The sequence below is a fragment of the Grammomys surdaster genome, unplaced genomic scaffold (assembly GCF_004785775.1).
Source record: "Grammomys surdaster isolate TR1022 unplaced genomic scaffold, NIH_TR_1.0 233, whole genome shotgun sequence".
Classification (NCBI taxonomy): domain Eukaryota; kingdom Metazoa; phylum Chordata; class Mammalia; order Rodentia; family Muridae; genus Grammomys; species Grammomys surdaster.
In genome coordinates, this window is record NW_021604678.1 from 1,748,312 (window position 1) to 1,774,676 (window position 26,365).

The 26,365-nt window shown below is 41.0% G+C and overlaps 1 protein-coding gene across 3 annotated transcripts in view; it reads right to left on the reverse strand.

Moving 5' to 3' along the window:
* Window positions 1–26,365, reverse strand: part of Arhgap24 (Rho GTPase activating protein 24) — a 425,397-nt gene that overhangs the window by 46,040 nt on the left and 352,992 nt on the right. For 2 of the 3 annotated variants that reach the window (XM_028773655.1, XM_028773657.1), the window contains one exon: window positions 10,898–11,020. In XM_028773655.1, coding sequence (XP_028629488.1) covers window positions 10,898–11,020 — 123 coding nt within the window. Of the gene's footprint in view, window positions 1–5,908; window positions 7,052–10,897; window positions 11,021–26,365 lie in introns of those variants that run through there. The other variant, XM_028773656.1, reaches the window with a different exon arrangement.

Consider the following 26,365-nt stretch of genomic DNA (forward strand, 5'->3'; position numbering starts at 1 on the left):
AGATTTAAAGGGAGCTAAACCAATTTCTCTTTCAAAGTTCTTTGACTCCCATAATCTTAATTTTATCTTTTGGTCAGAACTATCTTCCCATCTCACTGAGGTTTGAACTGGGCGTCAACTGAGTTTCTTCTCTTCACATATTTAACGCTCATTGTTTACTCCCAAGCTCCTGGCTGCGACATTAGATGAGACACTGTTGCTTGTGTGTGCTTTTGAAGACCTGAGTTGCTAACCCATGAAAACACTGTCAGAGTGATTGTTTCTTGATTCTTTTTTTCTGAGGTGACAACATAAAACATATGGTCACTAGCAACAATCCAAACAACTCCTACAGTTGCTTACAGGAGTGGACTGGGATCCTCACAGGATCATGAACAACTCAGATGCCCTGCTTCACCAACGGCCCACTCAGCATGGGTGACAACTCACAAAAGCTGCAGCTCTAAACCGCCCTGACTAACTGCAGGCACCCGCTTAGACCATCCTCTTCCTCAAGACTGATCTCATGAGTTTCATAACTTCCTGAGCTCTGAGATTTAACCTTAAACATTCCTGTTGCCTTTGAGTCTCCAGAGCCTCTTCTCCCACTCAGGAGCAAATGTTTCTGCTCCCAGACACAGCTGCATGATGAAGATTCCTGCAGTTTTTAAACCACATCTCAGTGGTGTCCTGTTACTTGCCTTCCAGTGGTGTTACCTGGCCTAGATTTGTCAACAAATTCTTCCACACAATGAAGTCTCCAGAACCTGACTTTTGCTTCTTCACAACAATTGTTTGCATAGTACCCACGAAGCCACAGCATCAGATTCACTCTTGCTTCTAGTACTTTCTCAAGATGTGAACTTAAATAACACTAATTAGGTTAGCAACTATAGGTTGCTCCCGAAATAAACATAAAGTATGTGTAACATCACATCTGTTTTCTAAGACAACGTCTTCTGTGTACATATGCCTCTAGTCTTTAAAGTTCACAGGTGAGCTGCAGGGAGACGTCAGCAGGTTTCGGATGCTGGCTAACAGGCAAGTACAGAGCTGTTCCCAGCTTAGATACCGCAAGCTTCATAGGGATAGAGTGTCCCTTGCCTGAAATGTTTGAACCAGTGTGGTCCCAATTTCAGATATTTTTTTAAATTGCAGTGGTATCTCCTGGCCCAGACTCATCAACAAATTTTTCCATGCAATGAAGTCTCCAGAACCTGACTTTTACCTCTTCACAACTGTTTGCACAGTACCCACAAAACCAAGGAATAAGATTCACTCTTGCTTCTAGTACTTCCTCAAGATTATCTGGCATACATAATGAGATATTTTAGCAGTGGCTCCCAAGGTTAAATGTAGAGTTTGCCAGTATTTCAATACATCTCTATACATAAGCTGAGGTTCGTTTTATATAGTATTTCAAGTGATTTTGTGCTTGAGAGAGTTCTACGGTATGAAAGTTTCTATTGAGAGATCATGTCACCACTAAAACATTTCAGATTTGGAATTTTCAAATTTGTGGTGTTCAGCATACACATCATCATCCTCATGGGACAGCTGCTGCTCCATCCCCGGAGCGTGACATCAACACAGACGAGACAAAAGTTCTCCAGAAACTTTTGCAGGATGAACTATGTACACATAAAACTAGAACGTGTCATCTTCTCAACTAGACAAAACAAGTGAATAATTCCATAAAACAAACTGAGGTATCCCGCTAGTTTCTATGAAAATAAAACAGTCCTTGTTTTCTGAGAAAACAAGTAAAAATTCCTAATTGTTGCTCCAGGGTTCTTTTATTGGTTATTGTAGAGTTTCTGTCCCATCTGGTTGCCAGATCACATGCTCATCAAAGAGTAAAAAAATGTTTCTGGTTCCTCTGCTGATTACAGCTCTGCTAGCAGACAAATTTTGGTATCATCAGGACTGTGAAAACTTTCAATAAACATTCACCCTTCGTAAATAGAGAAGTCAAAATAAAATGGTTGTTTTATTACAGAATGAAGATGGCTTCTGTCTGTCACCAGCTTCCGAGTACAAGAACCTCTCACACAGAGTTTTAAATCTAAGAGCTAAGATCCATCACAATTAACAGTGGGTATCAATGTCTGTCAGAATGAGGGAGAGAAAAAGTGGTAAAGACTTGGAAAAAGAAGGAAAGTATCCTAAGTGAGGACTCTGACATAGTGGCCTCGCTTCAAATCAGAACAGCAATCACAGACACCATCATTTACTTCCAGGAACCTCGTCAGATGACTTTCATGTACTTCAAGGATGTTCTTCAATGGAATCTTTCTTCTGCAATCAGATGAATAAAAGATGCCAAGTAACCTGTCTCAGGACACCCAGCTAATAAAGATACACACATATGTTACAAATACAGATATGAATGCTTTTGAACGTCTTTTTGCCAGTCTATTATATTAATTCAACTCTGGTGAGGGTTTTTTCCCCCAAGAATGCTGCATGGTTTCTTAAGATTATAGAGAAGAAAACTCAAACTTCCCTAGGTTAAGTCATTCTCTGCCTTTCCAGATGAGCTACAAAGTCAGCCTTTTGTTCACCAGCACCTGTGGCTCCATACAACCTAGTACTGTACTTGTTACAGATTGGTAATCATGTATTTCTTTGTCCCCAAGGAGTTTACAAAGTCATAACATGGAGAACCCATTCTGTCTTTCTTCCATCCCCAGCATTGCTTGGTGGAGACTCCAAAATACCACTCACGGACAACTAATGCAGTTTAATATTATTCGTGTTTGGACAATAGTATTTTGGTTGGGCAAATCAATTTCCAAAAAACATGATTATCACATGAACAACATTCGTTTTCTGGGGATGATTTTGGCTGAATCTCCATAAATATGAAGTCACTGTAATTTTACTCAAATTGCTTACAGACTAACAGGAAAATACAGAAAGCACTGTAATGATGTTCTATGTATAAATACCAGGCTACATACAACCACTTAACCAGTTCATCACTCATTTTGAATACTAACTGATCAGACCTATCACTATAGTTCACTTTGTACAGAAATAAAACAGTAGGTATATGTACTATCTATGTGTTGCTTAAGAAGTCTGTGGAATGCAAAGCTGGATGGGAAGAAATGTGAAGTGGGAGCCACCCAGATCTTGAACGAAGAGCCACATTTTGATGGAGAAGAGAGCCCTCTAGGAAAAGGCATGAAGTGAAAAAGCAAGAAGTGGTGTGGAGTGTGTGCTTTCTGGAAAGAAATGGGTTAGCCTGGGAAACTGGGGGCTATCTCTAGGTAACTGGGAGAACTGGTTCGAGTGTTTTGATAATTAGGCAAAGTAAGTATTTTTTTTTTTATCTCTGTGGGCAGTGCAGGGTCATGAAACACATTCTGAGCTGTGAAACAGGGGTTAGAGCTTGTTGTGGACACAGAGATCAGGTGTGCTTTATAAAATGAACTGTCATGTTGGAATTTATGAAAAATGTGACAGACACAGATGACTGTCGTTGTGAAGAGCAGCTACTTAGTGACAGGGAATTGCAGGCTTAGGCAAGAGACCAAAGGTGGGGCTCAGGTACCCCAGGGCAAGCCCCCGATGTTCTAAGAAGTTATGTATAATATATGCTACCATCTATGAATACCTGATGGGCAACTGGGGACTTAAAGTCAGTTGTTAAAACTTTAGCTTCTAATCACAGAAAAAAATAGTTCTTAATATCATTTACAGTTGTGACGAAATTTTCAAGTTTAAAAATAAACAGGATACAAGTACATCATAAACTTTCTTTTACCAATGTACAAACCCAGAATACCACAATGCCCAGTTTCCTACCTAATCTCTGTCTTAGATCCTAGGTTTCTAAAAACCCACGGAGGAAAGCTTTCCAGTGACCTTAATTAGTACACAGATAAAGAAAGGAGCTGTGAGGGCATCGACGGCCAGGCCAGGTCTGAAGAAAAGAAGTGACTGCCAGCGCTGGCACCTAGGAATATCCCTCACTCGACCCTTTATCCTGGCACTGTTCCTAACACTGCTGAAATCCAGAGTTTCTTATTCTCATGGTCTACCCTTGGGAACAGCTGGAACACAGCCCTCTCAACACTCTCTCTTTGTTTCATTTGGGTGCTTTCTTAGCGTCATATACTCTGCTCAATCCTCTGCAGAAATGACAAGTGGAAATGGGAGGGACCCAGAAAGAGGGGTCCACTGTAGGAAACACCAGAGTCAGAACAGTTCAAAACCACACTTTTCTTAAGGCAACATAGTTTGGAGGCTGGGATTGAGAGGGAAGTCATTCTGTTTTTTTAGTGTCAAATTTCAAAGGTGTGTACTACACTTCATGCAATAATGCAGGGGTGACAGATGTATGAATTCGGCCCAGCAGCTTGGCAACAGTGCAGCTGCAGCATCTGGGGACCTTCTTTCCTGCATCCCACTGCAGAACTGCAGTTCTGCAGCCAAAGGATCAGAAACGAGAGGCTGCGTGCTCCCTGTACCTCTTCCCTCCCTGCTTCCAACAGAAATCAGAATAGCATTTTATAGGTGGAGTATCACTTAGTCCTTGATTCAGATATTGAACATCCCCCAGGCCAGTAAGAGTTTGTAAGGAAAGACAAGTAAAAAGAGTCACTAGCGAGCCTTCTTCTACAGTGCCAGACTGCGGGGGACTTTTCTCCTGCCGCCTTTCCTTTGGTATTTAAGAAAAGAGAGGGGAACATGAAGGCATACAGCAGGCTTTAGGCATTCCCACCCATCTACTGTATACTCTCAGTACTGGAGGAGGGGAGGGAGAAATGGACGAAACTACCCTGCTTTGTCAGAGATGCAGAAATAATATTCCAAACATCTTGTTACTTCCAAAGGGCCAGAAAGCTCTAAGCAGAGGCCCTTATCCTTTACATCTTTGTCTTCGGGCCTTTCTCAGTTTCTCCCTCTGATAATTTCTCTGTCAATGATGGCATCTGGCAGTGGGCATGAGATGCTCATAGAGGCCAAAATAAAAAAGCTGAGAGCTGGCACTATTGCTTCTCATTTAATTTCTTAACAGGTAAAATCTGAGTGTGAGCGAGCACCTTGTTGATAACAGGTGATTATGGTCTTAGCTTTTCAAGGCTCAAGTTCCCACTGAATTTGAATTTCATATTTTCTCATTTGTTGGTTGATTGCTAAGTAGGGAGTTATAACTAAGGGGTGATAGAACCAGAAGATGAGAAGGTGACATCCCTGGATGCTGTTCCACTCATCAGCTGTGTTACTTTTCTAATTACTAACCTTTGCACAATTTTTCTACTCTATCATTACCGATTTAAGACAAAAGGAACTTTTAAAAAATTACACATAACCCTTGTCTGGAAACATTTAATTCACTAAAGCCATGCCCTTTAACTCCCTGAGAACAATTCAATTCAGAAATGCCTTAGTTTGTTTTGTTGATTATAAGTCTTTTGTCCGTTCCCAATAATATATATGGAAAGTCAAGGTGATTCCTACTTAAGCCAATGTCAAGAGGGACAGGGGCCGCCACCTGATCATCAAAATTTTCCAGGTGGGATAGAGAGGCTGCCGGAGGCTCCATTTGGAAAAAGAAAAACATTAGACACTGAACAGTGATTTGCAAGGGACCTGTTTCAGGGGTCAGAACAAGGACACTGGATCTGAGTGTGGGAAAAGCTCAAGAGTGAGTACTCTAGCCTCTCCTTTCAGACTTGCTTAGTTTCCTGTCACTCAAGTATCCTCACAGAACGACCATTCTTAAGCCCCACCTACCCTCGCAGACAGCAATACACAGATAAATATGAACCTTGAAAAAAAATAAGTCTAGACAAGCAACATCGTACACAGTGCTAAGGCCTCTGTTTCCAAACCCCCATCCTGTCTGAGCCCAATGGGTCTGAACGCTTCCACAATGGGCCGACATTCAAGGACATTTAGGGTATCATCTACCGACCTTTCCGGAAACTAAAGCACCGTTTGATTCTTCTGTATGTAGTTTTGGGGATGAAAGGAGTTGATGCTAAGGCACCTGAGGGGCGTCCCCCCGAATTTCGATCTTCAGGCATCATGCAGGCCCCAAGGTTTGTGAGACCAGCACAGGCTTCCTTAAAACCTGTTTCTGTGTGGAAGCCCACAGGCGCTCCTCCTCATCTTTGTTTATGTGAAGTGCTGAGTCCTAGAACTCCAGGGGTTTTGATCATCCAAGTCCTGAGATAAGGTAACATCTCATTTACTCCTCTTTGGCAAGAAACAAAACAAATTACTCTCCTTTTTCTTTTGCCTAATTCAGTGAGTTTTGAGGATTGTTTTTGCTGTTGTTGTTGTTGCTGCTGCTGCTGTTGTCTGCTTTGTTTTGTTTTTAAGTTTCTGCAGACATTCCAAAATGTCACAGGAAAAGAACTGCAGCTAGTAAGCTGCGACTACCTTCTCGAGGCAGGAACGGTTTCGTTTATTACGAACTGTCTTCTCAGCTAGACAGAAAGTCCTCTAGAAATGTCAGCAAATGACCCTGTACAAAGAGGAGGAGGAAAAACTAAAAGGCCCCTTGGGAGTACTTCTGGACGGTCCTGGCTGGCTCCATTAATCTGAGAGAAAGGCGAAGGAATCCTTGGCACCTTCTCCAGAAAGCATTCCAGCGCACGGTAATTCCTTGCAAAGGACTCCCCTGCTCCTTTTATGGTACCCCTCAGCCTCTGATGCTCTCCGCAGGCCTCTCCCTTTCCCCTTCAGTCTTCCAGCTCCCCATGGAGCCGCCACGTAAGAAGAGTCCGGTGCCCATTCTCGGAGTCTCCTTGGCTGTTCCGGAGGCGGCTTTGAGCGGAGCTCTCCTCTCCCTCCTGCTCTGGTTCCCTTTTCTCAATGAGAGCTGGGCGGGAGCTGGCAGGGCTGCTGCTGCCTAGTCACAGCTGCGGCTGCTGCAGCCTCCAGTGCCTGCTGGTCAGACTAAGCAGGTGCAGTAGCATCAGGAGGGGAGGGAGGGAGGATGCCTTCTGCCCTGAGAAGCCCCTTTAATGTTTTCTTCTGACTCTGCACTCATCACACAACTCTTTATCTGACTCAGCATCTTCTCTGCTGCCTGGTTCAGCCCCTCCAGAAAACAGGACCAAACCAACCCTTGGACTGTGCGTGTGCGTGTGCGTGTGCGTGTGTGTGTGTTTGCGCGCGCGCGCACACACGTGCACATGCTCTGCATTCTCATTCTCACATTTTTTTTCTTCCCACACAAGATTCACATCTTTTTCCTTCCAGATCTTGTGGGGTTGAATCTACTTTTGGATGCTAAGGTAAAATGCATATTTTTATGTCACATATTACTACATATCTGTATTTTTAATGTGTCTATACAAATTAATTCTAGCAGCAGGGGAGTCTATAGGTGCAACTGCAAAACAAATCAGCTCATGCAAGATGGAAATGTATCCACTTCTCTGGTTTGAAAGTCAGCTCCTGGGAGCGTTTCCCCCTCAGCCCTTGTCCTCCAAACCTTCCAGTCCTGTTCACTGAATAATTTACTGATGTGGGTTAATCATTCATCCACCTGGCTGCTCCCTAAGCAGGTCTGGAATGCTGGCATTTTAACCCTAGCTGATTCCATGGCCTCTTTCCCTCCAGCCCATCAGCAGGAGCCTTCTGTAAACCCTGAGTTGTACACCTACCGTACCCTTCACAACAGCATGGTTCCCCACTGTGTTTTAGCCTGTATCACAGCCAGGCAGATAACAGTGTGTGTGTGTGTTTGTGTGTGTGTGTGTGTGTGTGTTCACTCTAGGTGACTGAAAACCACCAAGCAGGCTAGCATTGGCCATCTCCATGATCACTGCCTCAAAGTCAAATGGAACAAAATTCAATTTACAGAACAAGCCAGGGTCTAAAGAGCTGGCTCTGGGGTTAAAAGTACATGTTGCTCTTGCAGAGGACAAGAGTTTGGTCCCCAGGCAGTTTATAGTATCTTGTAGCTATAGCTTTAGGGTTATCTGGTGCCTCTAGTCTCTGAAAACCTGAAACCTCTAGGGAAAAAAAATATATATATATATAAAACAGCCACTCTGCATAAGCACAATTAAAAATAAAATATAAAACAAACAAGAATGAAACAGCTAAAACTAAACAATTCCAGGGTTGAACACTTTAACAAGTGAATTTTGGTTGGATTTTATTAAATTTTGTTGTGAGAATTTTATACATGAAGATTCTGTATCATCTCCTCTCCACCTCACTCCAACTCCTGTGTCTCACTCCCTCTCAGATTAGTGATGCTTCTTCTTTATTCACACACACACACACACACACACACACACACACACACACAGAGCTCCCTACAGCCCACAGCCATGTACATGCATGCACAGACACACACACACAGACACTCATACACAAACACATAGACACACATTTAGGCCCTGGCACACACACAGGCACATAGGCACACACAGACAAACATATACACTATTTCTTACATGCACACATAGACACACATTTAGGGCCTGACACACAGACAGGCACACATGCACAGATACACAAGCACACACAGACTCAAACACATATATAGAAACAGACACACACACACTCATACACAAACATACACACATATTTAGTTCCTGACACACACAGGTACACATATACATAGGTAGACACACACAGGTACACACATACATAGGTATACATACACAGGCATACATAGACACACATACACACTCTCCCACACACATATAGACATACATTAGGCCCTGGCACACACAGAGGTACACATACAGGCACACATACAGACACATATAGACACACATAGACACAAATACACACTCTCTCACACACATAGACATACATTAGGCCCTGACACACACAGAGGTACACATACAGGCACACATATACACATATGTAGATAAACATAGATACACACAGACACAGACACACTCACATAAACACATATTTAGGCCCTGGCACATGCACAGGTATACACATAGGCACACAAATACAGGCATACACATACAGGCACACATATACACACACCTACAAGTATACACAGACATACAGATACACACAGACACACATATACACATATACACATGTGCACACACATATACACAGACATACAGACACACACAGACACATATACACAGACATACAGGCACTCAGACAGACACACACACACACACACACACACCTAGTTTACTTTCAAGCAGATATCATTTGCTTCCCAACAACAGGGAAGGAGAAGCTCATGGGAGATTTAAGTAGACTGCCCAGTTTAGGAGCTCTAGACACTTTGCTGAAGTTTCTCAGCTAAGTGGTTAGTCTGAATAGTTGTTGTAAAATAACTGTCCTCATTTGATAAAGAGTCCTACAGTTTTTCTTTCCTCTTTAGTTTTTAATTGCTAGGAGAGTGAGGCACTAGAGAAGCTTCTTGGGTGTTTACCTCATATGAATCAAAGCCTATTATGGCAACACCAGAAAGAGCAAATACTTTGAATGCATATGGAACTGAAACATTTCAAGGCTTAAGTACCTTATGAAGAACTTCAGCCTTCTAAATATACACATTTTGCACAGGGAGGTACCAGAACAGTGATACAAATACGTAAGATGTGTCCAAAGGTGATAAGCGGCAGAAGGCAGGCCAGGTGCTCCCTAATCAACGACCACAGAAGTCTGGGTGATGGAAAGGAAGGAAGATGGCAAGAAATAGCCATCTGGGATTAATATGCTCTAGAGTCCACAGCAAATACAGGAAGGGAACTGTGTTCTCTGGTCAGAGGAAATAATGGCAAATCTAGGTATGACAAAGAGCTTTATTGAGACACATCTGGAACATTGTCTAGGGATATAAAGTATCCAGCATGTGCAGCCATCACTGGTCAATCCTAGCCCATGTTTTTAGCTTCTCAAAAAGACACTACATACCAGCCAGCTATCAGTCTCTCTCCAGCCCAGCCCTCCACTCTAGCTCAGGGCATTTGCTCTCTGTGCTATCAATATTCTATCTATGCTTTTCTGCATACAGGGTCATACAACAAGTGGACTGTGGGTGGGGCCTGGTTTCTTTCACTTAGTGTAATGTTCCCAAGACTCATTCAAGTTGCAGGGTGAAGTAGCCCTTCCTTGCTCTCTTGTGGTAATGATTCATTCAACAGCTGCATAGTCCTGTCACACAGAACACAGGAGACACATTCTAAGAAGTAGTTTGTCAAAAGAAAACACATGATATGCACTCACTGATAAGTGGATATTAGTCAAATGCTTGGAATACCCAAGATACAATTCACAGACCACATGAAGCTCAAGAAGAAGGAAGATCAAAGTGTGAGTGCTTCAGTCACAAGGAGTAACAAAATACTCATAGGTGCAAATATGGAGACAAAGTGTGGAGCAGAGACTGAAAGAAGGCCATCCAGAGACTGCCCCACCTGGGGATTCATGCCATATACAGTCACCAAACCCAGACACTATTGTGGATGCCAAGAAGTGCATGCTGACAGGAGCCTGATATAGCTGTGTCCAGAGCCTGACAAATACAGAGGTAGATGCTCGAAGCCAACCATTAGACTGAGCACAGAGTCCCCAATGGGCTCCCCAATGGAGGAGTTAGAGAAAGGACTGAAGGAGCTGAAAGGGTTTGCAACCCCATAGGAAGAACAATAATATCAACCAACCAGACCCCCCAGAGCTCCCAGGGACTAAACCACCAACCAAGGAGTACACATGGAGGGACCCATGGCTCCAGCTGCATAGGTATCAGAGGATGGTCTTGTTGGGCCTCAATGGGAGGAGAGGCCCTTGGTCCTGGGAAGGCTTGATGCCTCAGTGTAGGGGAGTCGAATAATTTACTATTTATCTCAACATGTACCCATAGGACATTTGGACATAGGAGCTAACAGTATTAGCAGCTGGAAGAAAGGGAGGAATTGCTTCCTCTACTTCCGGCTTTCTATGAGTAAAATCTGCTCACCTCCTCCAAAAGGTCCCCATATGACTCGGCGGATGGACTTCACCCAGTCCTCCATGTCATTCTGGGTGCTCGCCATGAGGAGATAGCTCTCATGATTGGCTGTCATTCGATCTCGTTCACCTCCTGCAAAAACATAAGGACATTCAGTGGACAGTTCACCCAGTGATCGAAGATTCCTCCTCATAAGCCTCCAAGGGAACCTCAGAAACAAGGGCGGGGCCTCAGAAACAAGGGCGGGGCCTCACGCAGTCAGCCTTGTGTCCCATTGAATGAACTGGAAATATTTACCTTAGCTTCTGGGGGACCTGGGGTGGGAATTGCTGCTTTAAAAGGAAAGGCTCTTATGTTTCCAGGAGAAGGCTAGAGACCAAATACCATTCTCTAAACAATGCCTGGGGTTTTCTGTCCTAGCAACAGCCCACAGGCCTGCAGTAACTCATAATCCGATCCATTCACAGAGCTGCTGAATAGGGAGAAACAGTAGAGACAGAGCGAACAGAGGAGATGATGGCGTTGTGGTCCACAGAGCGCTCGGAATTTTGTCAGAAGCACTGAACCCTGATTAGTTCACAGACTGCGGAGAGCAGGTCTGTGGGCCCGAATGCGCTGGGCACATCATGAAATGGGGGAGGGGAGTGGTTGCATGCTTGGCCTACTACAGAAGCCAAACCATATCCAAAGACCCTGAGGCCAGAGTAGCAACTTTCAAAAGCCCTGGGTGCAGAGGGGGATTGTGCCTCTTTTATTTCCCCACCCGTTCTCTGAAGATCATTTCAGTCTCTAATATCGGATTTGAAGAGCTAAATTCTAAAGCGCACAATTTAATGCTCGGGAAATCTATAGTGTGCTTCAATTTCTCTGGAATGTAATTTTCAAGTGTGTAGTGAAAGAGTGGCCACAGCTGACCCTGACACAGACCCAGAAAATCCGTTAGATGTAAGAATGCTTCTCTGAGTACTGGTGCTGCGAGCTGGCATGCACCCAACGTGAGATACCATTCATAATACTCATGAAAGAAGAACTTAAAAAGTAGGGTCCCACTTGACCAAACTCTGGTGGTTAATGTTATACTAACTATCCAGGGGCTCAGTAGCTATCGCCATTTAATTTTCACAAGACATTTTAAACTTGTACCGTTCGGATGAATAATTCACATCCAAGGGTTTTATTTGGTTTATTTGGTTAGCTCATCGTTTGTGAGTAGACGGGAATACTTCTGGGAAGGGCTTGTAGGGCTTCCGCTTACAAAAGACTCTGCCTACCTCTATCCTTGAACACCCAAACTAATTCACCCATAGCTTTGAAAGCTAAGTTAAGGCATTTGAGTTCTGGATTCTAGAGGGCTTTCTTAGCTGAGAAGTCTTGGCTGAGGAGTCCTGTGCAGAGAGAGGAATTTAAGGCCAGTTCACTGAGTGACTCTGCTGGTCTTTTCTGTCTCATACAACTGGACTAACATGTACTAAATGAACATCAAATACCTAAATACATCTTAAATAAAAAGAGTTGCCCATGAGGAGAGCAACAATACCAACCAACCACAGCTCCCAGGGTCCTAACCACCAGCCTGGGAGCACTTATGGAGGGATCCAGGGCTTCAGCTGAATATGTAAGAGTGGAGGGCCCTGCCGGGCACAGGTGGAAGGAGAGATCCTTGACCTCATGAAGGCTGGATGCCCCAGGGGGTGGGAATTTTGAGGGTGGGGAAGTGGGAGTGGGGGGGTAGGTAGGGGTACATCCACGGAGAAGAAGGAGGAGGGGTGAGGGGATGGGGGGTTCCCGGGTGGGTGGGGGATGGGGTAAGGGGATAACATATGGAATGTAAAGAAAATATCCAATAAAAAAAAGAGTTGCTTTTCATGAGACTAAGAAAAATGTATATGAAAATAAACTAGAGTGTACAAAAATAGAAACTCTGAATTTTCTGCATTTCATTTAACTGCCTTTTACCAGGGAGACAACACAGCTAATAAATATGTGAGCAATTACTCAAGAGTAACAAGGATTATGTTTTAAGCATTATCTTTCATTGATATCACTATATATAGAATGTACACTTAAATTATATAAGGCACATACATGTGAATATAGCAGCATGCACATACGTGCCTGTATCACATATGAATGCTAGAAATAACTATATGATAAAATAAAACAGGGCTTCAGTGGGCATGACCCAGTACTAAGCCCTGGGTCCAGAGGCGGATTGTTTTGCATTCTGATCAATTTATACCATCACACTGAGCCAAACAATTAGCATTTTGAAATCAGGATATTTTAATTATTGCCTTTGCCTGGAGGATGCTTAGTAAATCAGATAGTAATTTCCTGCTGTGTCACTCAGCCCAGAGAAAGAGAGACAGCACTGGAGATGAGAAAGAGCTACAGCCATTGCAGAGTCTGTCTGCCCAGAAGCAGAGGGAGGGAAGGCTGATAAACACAACGGGCCGTTCTTCCAGACTTTTTATTTGATTCTTTATCTCTGCTAAGGGTGCTGTGTGTCTGACCTGACCTTGAATCTCATTGAGGCTGCCAATCATAGCTGTGAAATACCGTGTGTGAGTTCTATCCATTGATATAAATCTTGGTTCTTCAGTGTATCAGCAAAGGGAAAAGTTGTTTAGAACAGTCTTTGACATGAGTCTTGGTGGAAACACAAATTTCTTTACTAAAAATGCAATGAAGTAATGATATATATCGCGAACATACTATCCAGAGTTCATATTTTCTGAGGTTTTAGATACTTGCTAGTGCCTAAAAACATTACATGAAAATACCAGAAATTAATAAATCATGAAATTTAACAGTATATCATGATAGATTTCCCCCTTGTCACTGCTGCTAATCTCATACTATGTCACATTTATGGGTTGAACCTTAGTTTAGGTGTGTATGTGTTGGAAACATATGCAGCGGTTCCAGGAAGCCATGATGGGTCTAAGGTGGTATCCACTGGGAATGGTGTAGGGCAGACTCCTGAAAGGTAACAGAGACATCCCCTCCTAAAAACAGGTGGTGTCAAGCATATATGCCTTCTACTTTAGAATATATGGCCCTGGGCTACAAGCCACCTACAAGCCACATTGTAATTTAAAGGGCTCCAAATACAACTTAGCAGATACTTTATCCCATGAAAGAATAAATCCACAATTTAAACTTTGAATCCCATAGGCAAAGTTTAATTTTTGTTGTTATCTCTTTGATGGGACCTAATGTGTAATGTAAGCAACATCAGCCTTCTGAAACTTAAACATAAGACATATTTTGCTGACTCATTGAATGGAAAGTTCCAAAATCAGTCATTTTTGTTTTCTATTTTAAATGTGGCCCAGAGGGTGAAGGCTGGAGACTTAGATGCTAGCCTGTAGCACGACTGGGACTTAATAGAACTGTTCTGAGGTGGAGCCCTGTGGAAAGTTCAACCCTTGGACAGATGCCTGTGAGGGAGGTATTGCTGTTCCTACCTTGTCTCTAGTTGCTGTCTCACTGAGCATGTGCAATGTGCTCCCCATCATGACACACTGCTTTGCTGAAAGCCCAAAACTGGAATTTTGAAACCATGAGGGAAAATATCAACAACTTTCCTTCATATAGACTGTCTATCTCAGACATTTAACTAAAGTAACAGAAAGCTGGCTAACCCACACACAAAGTTGTTTTTTTTTTTTTTTTTTGTTATTTTACCTTAGGGAAAAACAATTATAAGTTGTTAGTTCAATTGTGAACTAAAAGGTAGGACTGTTTCTCAGTAAAGATGTATATATGTGTGTGTTCTCTCTAGTAATCAAAAGTAAAGATTGCCAGTGAATTCATTGTTCCAGTTTTTAAAATTATTTGCTCAAAGTGGATGGTTCCCACACATTTGAGCTTACGTCCACTGAAGTCACAGTATGACTTCAGGACATTTCAGTGAACATTTTTGATGCTGTTAGTAACTTTCAGGGTGAAATGTTTCTTTATTCCCAATTACAAACAGGGTCAAAGCTAGATTGTTAAACTATTCATCTTATTAGTAGTTGCAGAAAAGATATATCAATAACCCAAGACTTATTTTCTCTCATCAAATGGAAAGATCTTTAGAAAACAAACAAAAAGAATCCCACATTAGCCTCTACAAGATCTAGTTTTTAAGTCTTTACTAATGATGGATTGTGAAGTTCAAACCATTGCTGAAGGATAGCAGTGGAAAATCACAGAGACAGAAACACAAGGTTTTCCTTTTATGGAGATCGATACTTGGAAAACAACCAGTTATGTGGCATGCAGTTAACAGACCCAGAGCCTGTGAACACTTTTAACATATAACAACTGAATGTGGTAAGACAACATACTTCAGGGAGGAACATATGCTGTTATATGAAAAATAAGAGTTTTGTTATTTTTTCCAAATATTTCTTTCCAAAATATTAACTTAAAGGAAGATACTTTAAGGGCAGAAATTTAATGAACTTTCTGAACTGGAAATTTGCCCAACTCTATGCTAAGATCTTTGAGTAGTTTAAAAACAAATCTCTTAAGCCAGAAAATGAGAATTTATTAAAGGTTTTATAAACAAAGAGCTATACATGCCTACAGTAATATTTTTTAATATTTTGAGACTTTAAACCAAAACAAGATCAATTAGAGGCCTAGTAGCAGTAAAGACATTGCTTTTATAGTTAATAATACCAGAAGAATGCTACTGAAATATTATTTTGTACTTTTAGTTCAATTAATGATGGGTTTTGGTTTTCTATGATTTTTATTAAAGGGCTGCCTTATATATATCATACCCTCAAGAAGGCTATATTATATTTGTAAAGATAGGCCATTCTATAGTACATCACAAGCTTACATTTAAGTGATGAGTAATTTTAATGAATATTTGTTAATTTGTCCCAACTGAGAGTAGTGGGAAATCCTCACAGGATCACGGTGCACTAATTGAAGAAATGTGACTTTAAACACATCAAAGCCTGTTGGAAAAATAGGTTGTTCTGTTGTTTTGTTATGTGATTGTAGAATATTTTTATCTGTATTTTTGGCTTTAGTATTTGAATACTTTCAAACTGAATTATTTCAAATGCAAAAATGGCTTATTTTTAGAAAATATTTTAAATATGATTATAAAGGAGATTCATTTTAATAAGAAAGAATGGTATATCTTTTGAGCTACTGCTGATTTTTCACTTTCATGTTTTTAAAAGTAGTTATAAAGTATTTATCCTATTAGTTTTGATGCATTTAAATTTATTGTTCTGAGACTGTGTCTCTCTGTATATCTATATCGATGCAGTGTAAGTTGGTTTGGAATGAATGATCCTCCTGCCTCAGTTCCCTGAATGCTGCGATTACAGTTGTGCACCACCATAAATAGCACAATACATTTACTCTAAAATGACTAATTTTAAAGTAAATGTAAGCTTTAAGATTTCAAGTAGGTACACTTTAGATTTCCACTAATTTTCTGGCTTCTTATACTCTTCTGAAAAGCACATAAGGGCTGCACACAGCAATGACAACCATGACCTCACTGACTGTATCAGCTACCTGCTACACAGATTACACCGGAAAGACAAGATTGCAAGTCCTTCAGGGCTTTTAGCTTCTGGTTTTGTCAGAGGTTTAGAGTCTAGTCACTCACTCCAGAAACAAACCGATTTTCCATGTTTGAAACTGCTGAGAAATAAAGGAGCGCCATGCTTTGTGATCTTTCCAGTCGACTCTGATGCATGAAGAAATCAGAGTGCTCCTGATGCAGGAGGACTGCTCTAACTGGTCATGATTTAGGATTCACGGCTTTTAACCACAGGCCTCCTTATCTCGTCTTCGTGTCCTTGTCTCTCCTCCGTGGTAGTCCTTGGATCAGAGAGCCCTGAGCTTTAACGCTATGGATCATATAACATATCTAATTGCTTATTTGCACTGTAAGTGATTACCACTGTGGCCAGCTTTGTAAGAACATGTCACTTAAGTTAGTATTAGTGAGTCTGGCAATTTTGTAAGCCTCATGCATTAAAGATAGCTTATTTTATCAAAGTGAACATTAAGACATCTCTTTTTTGCATTTGAATGCAGATTCATTATTCATTATCTTGTCACAGATGTGTTCCATAGACGGATGGACATTCTGCCTCACCTCCCAGGATTATTTATAAAATCAGATCAAGGGATAGGAAGATAATTTGCAAAGTGTAAATAAGTTACCAACTGAATTCATTATTAGCCTTGCATCTTTGTTAGGTTCCAAAACAATAAGAAGAAAACAGTATAAGATATTTTTTAATGTGTTTGAGCATTTTCATTGTGATCTTCAGACACAGTTTCTCTTTCCAGATTCAATATACAATTGAACTTATCAAATTCTTGGCATGAGGGATAGTAGAATAATGAATCTGCCTATTGGGGGTGGTAGCATCCCTAGGCTGGTAGTCTTGGGTTCTACAAGAAAGCAAGTTGAGCAAGTGGAAGCAAGCCAGTAAGTAACATCCCTCTATGGCCTCTGCATCAGCTCCTGCTTCCTGCCCTGTGTGAGTTCCAGTCCTGACTTCCTTTGGTGATGAACAGCAGTGTGGAAGTGTAAGCTGAATAAACCCTTTTCTTCCCAACTTGCTTCTTGGTCATGATGCTTGTGCAAGAATAGAAACCCTGACTAAGACAAGCATTATAAGCAAATCTAGAATTTCAGTATAGAACAAAGTAGAGAAATGGAACTCTTGGTTTGTGTGTGGGTATGTGTAGGAGGATACAAGAGCTATAAAGTGGGAAATATTACAGAAGGTTTATATGCTTACAAGAATTATTCTCAAGGCTAGAGAGATGGCTCCGCAGTTAAGAGCTCACAGTGTCTTTCCTGAAAACCTGATGAGTTCCCAACATGCAGCATATCAGGCAGACCCAAACTACCCACAGCTCCTGCGCCAGTCATCTCATAACCTTGTCAGGCCTCCACACGCACACGCACACGCACACAGACACAGACACAGACACACACACACACACACACACACATGCACACACACACGCACAAACATACACACGCAGATACACACATACGTACCTAAAATAAATATAAGAAATATTCACTGGAAAAATTGATAACTAAAATGATATGAAATGATATGAAAGTTAATATACTTCATTTCTCCTAAAAGTTTTTAAAATTTTAAAATGTTTATATTATATTTATATAAATATACCAATGAAAGAAAATGGCTTAAACTCATGAATTATTCATAAAGACAAATTTTTAATTTTTCACTTAAGTGCAATTTTTAGTATTATTCATCAAGATACTTTCAAAAATTTAATTTAATTGCAATGTTTTTTGTTTCTTAATTTTAATTGCCTAGATGCTAATTATCCAGTTTTACACAGCAACAGTTTTACAGAGTGTGTTTGAGTATACATAAAGTAACTGATATTATAAAACCTAACATTATCATAGATGCATAAAAATCTGATTACTCAACAGATAAGAGCTAGTGATTATCACACACATAGTGTTTACAATTAAGGGCATGCTCTAATTTCAATTTTGATTTCAATCTTTTACGTAGATGAACTATTCATTACATTTTGTCTCCCACTATTTTGTCTGGTCCTCTGGCTTCCAGGAATTCTAGAGTATACTAACAGGAGGGAAATGGTGTGAGGTGTACCTTATGGATATAGGGTTTCCGTGAAGGCGCGCTGCTTTACAGAACACACAGCCTTTGTCAAAAATGTCTGATTCTACAGTGGACAAGGATATTGGTATTTCAGGACTACCACTCTCACTGGTCATGTTTTTTTACGTACTTGATATGAGCAGAGTAAAAATTGTAATTTCATAGCTAAGCTGTTATCCTAAAAGAAATGTTGGGGAAAATCTGTGTTCACTGCTGATTTTCACCTCACACCTGGAGCTGAGGGTCTCATCTAATTATTCCATTCTGATATAAATGAGACCCACACCCTGAAATGGAAAGGACTGAAAGTTACTTCTTGATCCCAACTTGACTATAAATGTTCCTTAAGGATGTTAGTTTGTATCTGCTCCTTAGTAACAATGTTCTTAAATGATGTTATGCAGGAGTATGGATACAAATCTGAAACTCTTTACAACCTCAATAACTATCTGAGGCAGCCTGAACTGCACCGATAGAGTTTTATATTAAAAAATTACAAGTGTCAAACTATAGAGAACCATCACAAAACTCAAAAATCTTAAAGTATTTCATGAACTTTCTTCCACCTCTTGAAATAATTTTTTCCACTTCTTGAAATAATTTTATTTGCCATCCAAACCTTAAAACACAGTGACTGAGGCTAGGGTCATGGTTATAATAGTAATCATCATCATCACCATCATCATCATCTGCCTTTAATCCCAGCACTTGGGTGTAGGACAAGTGGAACAGTGTGTCACCAGACAAAAACTGGAAAGGCTGAACAGATTCAGAAATCCTGGTAAATTCTCATATCTGAGAACAGTAGGCATTTCATCTACTCCAGACCCGGTTCCTGTCCTAGAACACTTGACCACAACACCCCACATGAAGATCACGACCACTAGTCAGTCACATAACACAGAGCACAGAGTTCTCCATACTAATGAGATATCTAGATGGGCTTCTCCCAGGAGTTTAGCCTCACCCCTAAATTAAGCCAGAGTTCCCCCTCCCCGACCCTGGTATCATTGCTGCTCCCTTGTTCCTGACTCGCTCCCCACAGTTCCCAATGGCAACTGGATCCCAGGGAGGTTGGGAGCCCCTGCCTTCTTGGCTTCAGCCTGTGCCTTTCTCACCCTGGCTGGAGCCCCCATCTTAGGCTGTGTTCTGCAACCCCATCCCCTCAATGGTGGTGAGCATGGAATGTACCCTAGTACATTCTAGTTTTGTCTGCCCAAGTGGCATTCACACACCCTAGTAGCACAGCAGAACACGGACCTACACTTGGGAGGCAGAGGCAGGTGGCTCTGTGAGTTTGAAGCCAGCCTGGTTTACAGAGTGAGTTCAAGGACAGGCAGGGCTGCACAGAATGAATGTCTCAAAGAATGAATCAATTACTTTAAAAAAGAAAAAAAATCATGGATACGCAAGCCTTTGTAACTACAAGATTGACAGAGAGGAAGTTCACTGGGGCTGTTGGCCACCATACAAGCCTCAGGTTCAGTGAAAGGCCCCACCATAAAGGAATAAGACAGAGTTACAGATTAGGACACTCTATGTTCTTTTTTTAGCCTCTTGGCATATGTACAGGTGTATGCAGCAAGCAAATGAGTATCAAGACAACACATTCAAACACACAAGCACACATGCACAGACATACACATACAGTGGCTCTTCAACAACGTAAAATGTAGAATTTATTATCAAGAAAATCTTTCAAATTCTCAGCAATTTCTCTTTATTGACGTGGTGCTTACTTCTGAAAAAGTCACCTGGCTTTTATATGAGCTTCTGTTGACTGAGGCCAGTAGGAAAGTCTTGAAATCCGAGTACGATCACTGCAGAGAAGATGCCTAGAACATGCTTCTAGGCCGTTTAAATAGCATTCATTTTCTATTGTGGATTATCTTTCATATCTTGTATAAATAAATACTTCTTTGAATTCCTGAAGCGCTTTAACTTTCCCTACACCTGCAATAAATTAAAATTTGATCCTTTCTGTTGATAGATTGGTGCTGCGTACCTCTCAGTTTTACACTGAAGGCTAATCACCTAAATCTACTGCAATTCAGCCCAGCAGAGAAACATTTAATGAATATTCTCAGCTGCATGCTGTAACATTGCAAGCAAGAAAATGTGATCATTTGGAATATTTCATTGACATGTGTGTAATAATCAAACTAAAAATGCATACACTTATAATGGAAACTGGCTAATTGACAGGAGTATTGCTAAGTTAAAGGAAAAGCTATCCAATGAGAAGTATAGAGTATATCTCCAGAGACCCAGGACACCCGCTTCTAGATGGTGTTTCCTAGCTATGTCAGCTAAAATGCTCCCGTGAAATATCAGCAGCATGAGTGGCTGAACATGCATGGCATAATGACAACAGACGACAGGCCTATCAGGACAGGGAATTCCACATGGTGCTACTGCTATCAAAGAGCTACACGTGGCCAATGGTTTCTGAAGGAGGGAGAGTCCATATTCTACAGGGACATGCCCCTGCGTAGGTTGTCTAAGCCAAAGTGGTAAGCCCTGGGCACAAACACCTATAAGTAACACGAAATTCACTCAGCAGTAGTGTGTAAATGTGTATGCACATCTCTCTATATGTGTACACATGTATACAATGTAATAATACAAATTAAAGAAGAGATCATGGAATGGGGCAGAGGAGGTATTGCAGGGAAGAAATGGTGGGGTTGATGTAGCTGCTGCAACACTCGTGTATGAAATTCTTAAAAATTAAATATAAAATATAAGAAAGCTATCATAGAGGAAATGGACACATCTTTCCTGATCCCACCTTTGGGGAGAAGCGTGTGCTCACATTTACATTCATGTACCCCAAGTAAGAAAGAAAGACACCTGAAGCTGTGCACTTACCAACGAGCACTGTAGAGCTGTGGGCAAGAGTAACTTAAGTTCACTGGAAATTTCATCAATATCTCAAGCTCAGTAGCTCCCATTAATATCTCAAAGTCAGAAAATTCGGTAGTTCACAGAGCAGACAGTGTGAAGCATGTAGCACGTGAATGACTAACTCAGAACCAGATACAGTAGCTCAATGTCATTCTGGTCCCGAGGTTAAGACAGCTCTTGAATAGATGATGAGAGTATTGAAGAACCAGATGATGTCTTAATTGAAGTTATCACTTATTGTTCTTTAGTATGTCTACAAGCTAGACCTAAAATATGTTAAAGCTCATCAGACCTACAGTGGCTTAGGAAACACCTAATTCCAAAGCTAATTTAACTTTATTAAGACTTGTTGTTTTTAATTAACGGGAGGCAGTTTCCTACCAGTCACACTCCCCAGTTTCATCTGTGTTTATGCCCCTGCTCCTCGTGTGTGTAGTTTGTGGCTGCCTCTGTGTCTAGGTAAAAACTCTAGAGTCATTTCAGGAGATTCTTGTACTTGTATTTTATTTGGAATTCAACTATGGATGCTTCGCTGATGTGTCTTAGACCGGAAGTGCCCTTCCATTGCCATTAGAGCAGTGGTACTCCACTGCTGCTTCTGATTCCCACCCAGGCCACTCACAGGCTCGTAAGAGAGTCCTTGTAGAGACTCTCCTGGACTCTATCGACTTCCTCAGTAAGTACTCATTCATACAGTCATGTTCAGGCAACTCATACATTTTCATCCCTCAGTCACATCCGAGGAAGCGAAAATATCTAGAACTGTAAATGAAGATGGTAATAAACTTATAATGAGTTGACATAACACTGGCATACATTCTATATGTATGTGCTGTGGTGGGCACAGGAAGAATTTAAGATGCTCTTTACCACCAGAGCATCACGGTCTTACTAAAGAGGCAGAAACTAAGTGGATAAAACCCTAAAGCATGAACCCAACAGTCACTCGGTCTTTCTGATAGAGATTTATAGGCATCGCTTGTGAGGTAAGACACATTACACAGTGAACCAGAAACACGTCCAGTTGTTTTATGTGTACACTAAAACCAAATTTTAAGAGAGAAATGCCAAGCTGTGTTCTGAGAGGATATTCTGCAGGAAAGAGATCTTAAGAAATGGTAACAACAACAACAACAACAACAACAGTAATAATAAAGGTCCCAAAGTCACAGTTCTACTGTGGATGTGGAAAGAATGTAAGCATACATGGGCTCTGTGTGCATGGAGACCTGGATGAGTCTCCACACATTGTAGCAGCCCTGGGCTGTGCTGTTGGCTGCCACATGCTCTGGTCCTCCACTTCTCTGGTCACATTCTGAGAGGTATCCCTACTCCATTCCCTTCTCTCTTTTGTCCCTTGACTTTTCCTTCATCTTGCCTGTGCATTTCTACCTGACCTTAGGCTCACTGTTTGCAAACAGCAACTCCATTGATACAGGATGCCTGATGTACAAAAGGCTGCTGGCCATGCTCTTAAGAATGCATTTTGAACATTTCTACCACATTCTTCTTAGCCCATGGAGGAACAAATTCCACGATCCCAGTTAGACACAAAAACCAAAAATAGTATTGATTCCTACACACATATATTTACAAGCTTACACATGTTGCTTTTCCCCACACACATGTATTTATAAGCTTACACTCTTTCACTAAAAGAAACACATTGCAGCTCCTCTCTGTTGCACCCCAAGAGCAGCATTATGACATGCATCTTGGGGACTTATTAAGCGCAGTAAGGTACTTGATCACTAGCACTGTGCTAAGTGTGATAATGGTGATGTCTGTCTGATAAAGGAGGCCTTATTAAATGGCTCACATACAGGTGGTTGCATATTTCCTGAGCAGAATGGCGAGAGACTATATGAATTGATTTTACTAACCCAGGATACTATGTGATTTAAAACTTATGAATTATTTCTGGAATCTTCCATTTAGCATTTCTGGATGGAAGTCTGGTACAGGTGACTGAAACTATAGAGTGAAACCACAGATAAGAAGCAGCACATTGACAGGCCCTGAACTAAGAATCCAGGAAACAAAGATGGTTAAGATACAACCAACTGGAATGGACAAGTAGTAGTACAGTGTCAACTAGGGAAACAAAGCCCAAGTACAGTGTCACAACTACAACTTCTAATACCTGTAAGAACACAGGTACTCAGCATTGCTCATCCATGTGAGCACTGTCATGTGCAAAAACACACTCATGGGCAGCATGGCTAAGAACTGGTTTATAGATGCCCCAATTAAAAATAGAAAGTTTATAATGCTGAGATCAATCTTAGGGTTAGGGAGATGGTTCAGAAGGGAAACATTTGTCACACAGGTGTGACAACAAGACCTCAGATAGCCAGCACTCACATAAATGGCGATAAGGCATAGTGACCCACCTATAATCAAAATGAGCAAGAAGCAGGACTCCCTGGGATATCAGGGGGAGATCTGCCACTGATCTACAGGGGTTCAGAGTGATCTAGGAACACACGAAATATCAACCTTTGATCTCCATACATTTTGTACATACATGTGAACCTACACACACAGACACAGGCATGATGTGTGCACACAGACACACACACACACATGTTCACACAAGCACACACACATGAGTTTCATTGAAAAGCTAAAGTAGTTGATCTTCGAAGAGTATCAAGACAAAATCTCTTTCTGCTGTATCTACCTAGCTGTCACACAGTGATTTAGGTGAGAAAGGCATGCTGAAACTTTAGATAAACATAAAACTTTTAATAAAATGAGATAGGTTTTTGTCTATCCAGGTTTACTTGTCAGCTACAGGAATACCAAATGATAAATTGGCCCCAGGAGGGCTTTCCTTTTTACTTGGAATCTAGGGGTGTATTAACTCTAGGAATCTGTTAACAACCACAAGGGAGAAAGGCAGTGATCTGAGAAGTCACTGTAGGAGCCGGAGCCCAGAAAAAGGCTGAGTCCTTATTTTGCAGCAAGATATCTGAGCAAGCAAGATTTTATGCAAATCAGATTTAATTTTCTGTTTGTTTTTCTTCTAATGAATATGAAACGAATCTGTTCGCTATATGGCCAGTCCAGATTTTTGTTCATTTGTACCTTTCTGCCAGAACTTTTAAACACATATTACTTCTTTGAAACAGAATAAATGGGCCATGGAGATGGCTCAGCATTTAAAGGCACTTGCCATGGAGGCTGACCACCTAGGTTCAATTCCTGCAACCCACGTGGTACCAGGAAAGAACTGACCAAAGTTCTCCTCTAATCTATGACAAGTGCTTCATGGCACAAATGTGCATGTATGCACACACAGAGGTAAATAAATAAAATTAAAATAGAAATAACAAAAATATACCGCTGATTCCTAGGGAACAGAATGAGCTAATAGGAAAAGGAGACTGATGTGGGATTTCTGTGTAAATACAGATGCTAATAAATGTTTTGTTCTTGAATCCACTTAATAAATTGATGACTCGATGATCAATGTATTATTCATCTCCAACGGTGCCAAGAACTGCAATGCCCACTGATACCTGTTTCAAAAACTTTTGAAACTCTAATGATAAAACTTAAAGGCCTATTATTATTTATGTATGTAACATAAGAGGTCAGTATGGCATTTTAGATAATATTTATTTATTTTACCAGTGGCTTCTTGAGATAGAGTATTATTAGGTACCACAGCTATCTTCAAATTCTTCTTTTGCCATAGCCTTCAGATACAACTGCAGGCTTGTGTATCACTGCGCCTGGCTAGGATGAATTTTGGGGATACAATGATTTCCCTTGGGTTTTTGATGTTTGGCAATTTGTCAAGTTAAGGCTAAGGTGGTATAAACCTTAATAAGCACTGAAACACTCAGCAAGTAAGAAGAATTATATTTTAATAATGCTTGTAAAGTTAATATGAACAAATAATGAACAAAATGAACATAATGAACATAATGAATAAAATACCAAAAGGAAGCAGAATCATGATTTCTGGTTTCTCATCTTGATTTCTATATCAATGTCAGCATTAGGAATCCAACCTCGACCTGTTCCTGGGAATATTGTGAAGACATAGTCCATTCTTTCTAAACCCCATTTCTGACAGGTGAATCCCACACTTCCTGTAGGATGGCAGGATTCTCACCATTAGCAGAGTCCTTAGGTAGCTTCCTGAGCAGAAGGTTTTATTATGCTATAAAAATCTATAATGTGTACTTTGTATGTTACAGTGGTTGTCAGAATTCTGAAATATTGGCAAGAGGGTATTATTATTATTTGATAAGTAAAAAACAATAGCCACAGCACAAAGCTTGCATATTTTCTCGAAGGCTCATGAAAGTAACACACATTCTCAGCTATGCAAAACCTTCAGCCTCTAGCACCAGGTTAAAGACAGCTTAGCTGTGCAAAGATAAAATAAGCTGGTGCCCTCATTTCAGTTCCTGCTTGGCAGACATCCAGGGTACACTAACTGGCACCCAAGTGATGGTCCCATGAAATGGAGCAAGGTGAGCCCAATCTGGAAAGGGATCTGGGCAGACACACCACTCCATATCTGTATACTGAAGCCGGGCCCAAGAAACCGTCCCCATTGCTTTACTGAGGTTTGGCTCACTGGACTGGTTCTGACAGTCTCCACATGTATTTACACTGTGAAGTAGAATGTTCTTCAGATGGACTTCAGAGTAAAGCACAATGCGAGTTTATGGCACATAAAACTGGTGTTCTAACATAGCTGAACACACAGCAGGTGCAGAGCACACAGAAGTGTGACTATTTCATATTTTCAACCCTACTTGGGGAGTGGATTCTAAGGTGGTATTTTTTAATTTCTATTTATTTATTTCTTTATTTGGATTATTAGTCTTTTACTTTAGACTTTAAAATTTGTACATACATGAGTGTTTTGTACATACATGAGTGTTTTGTACAT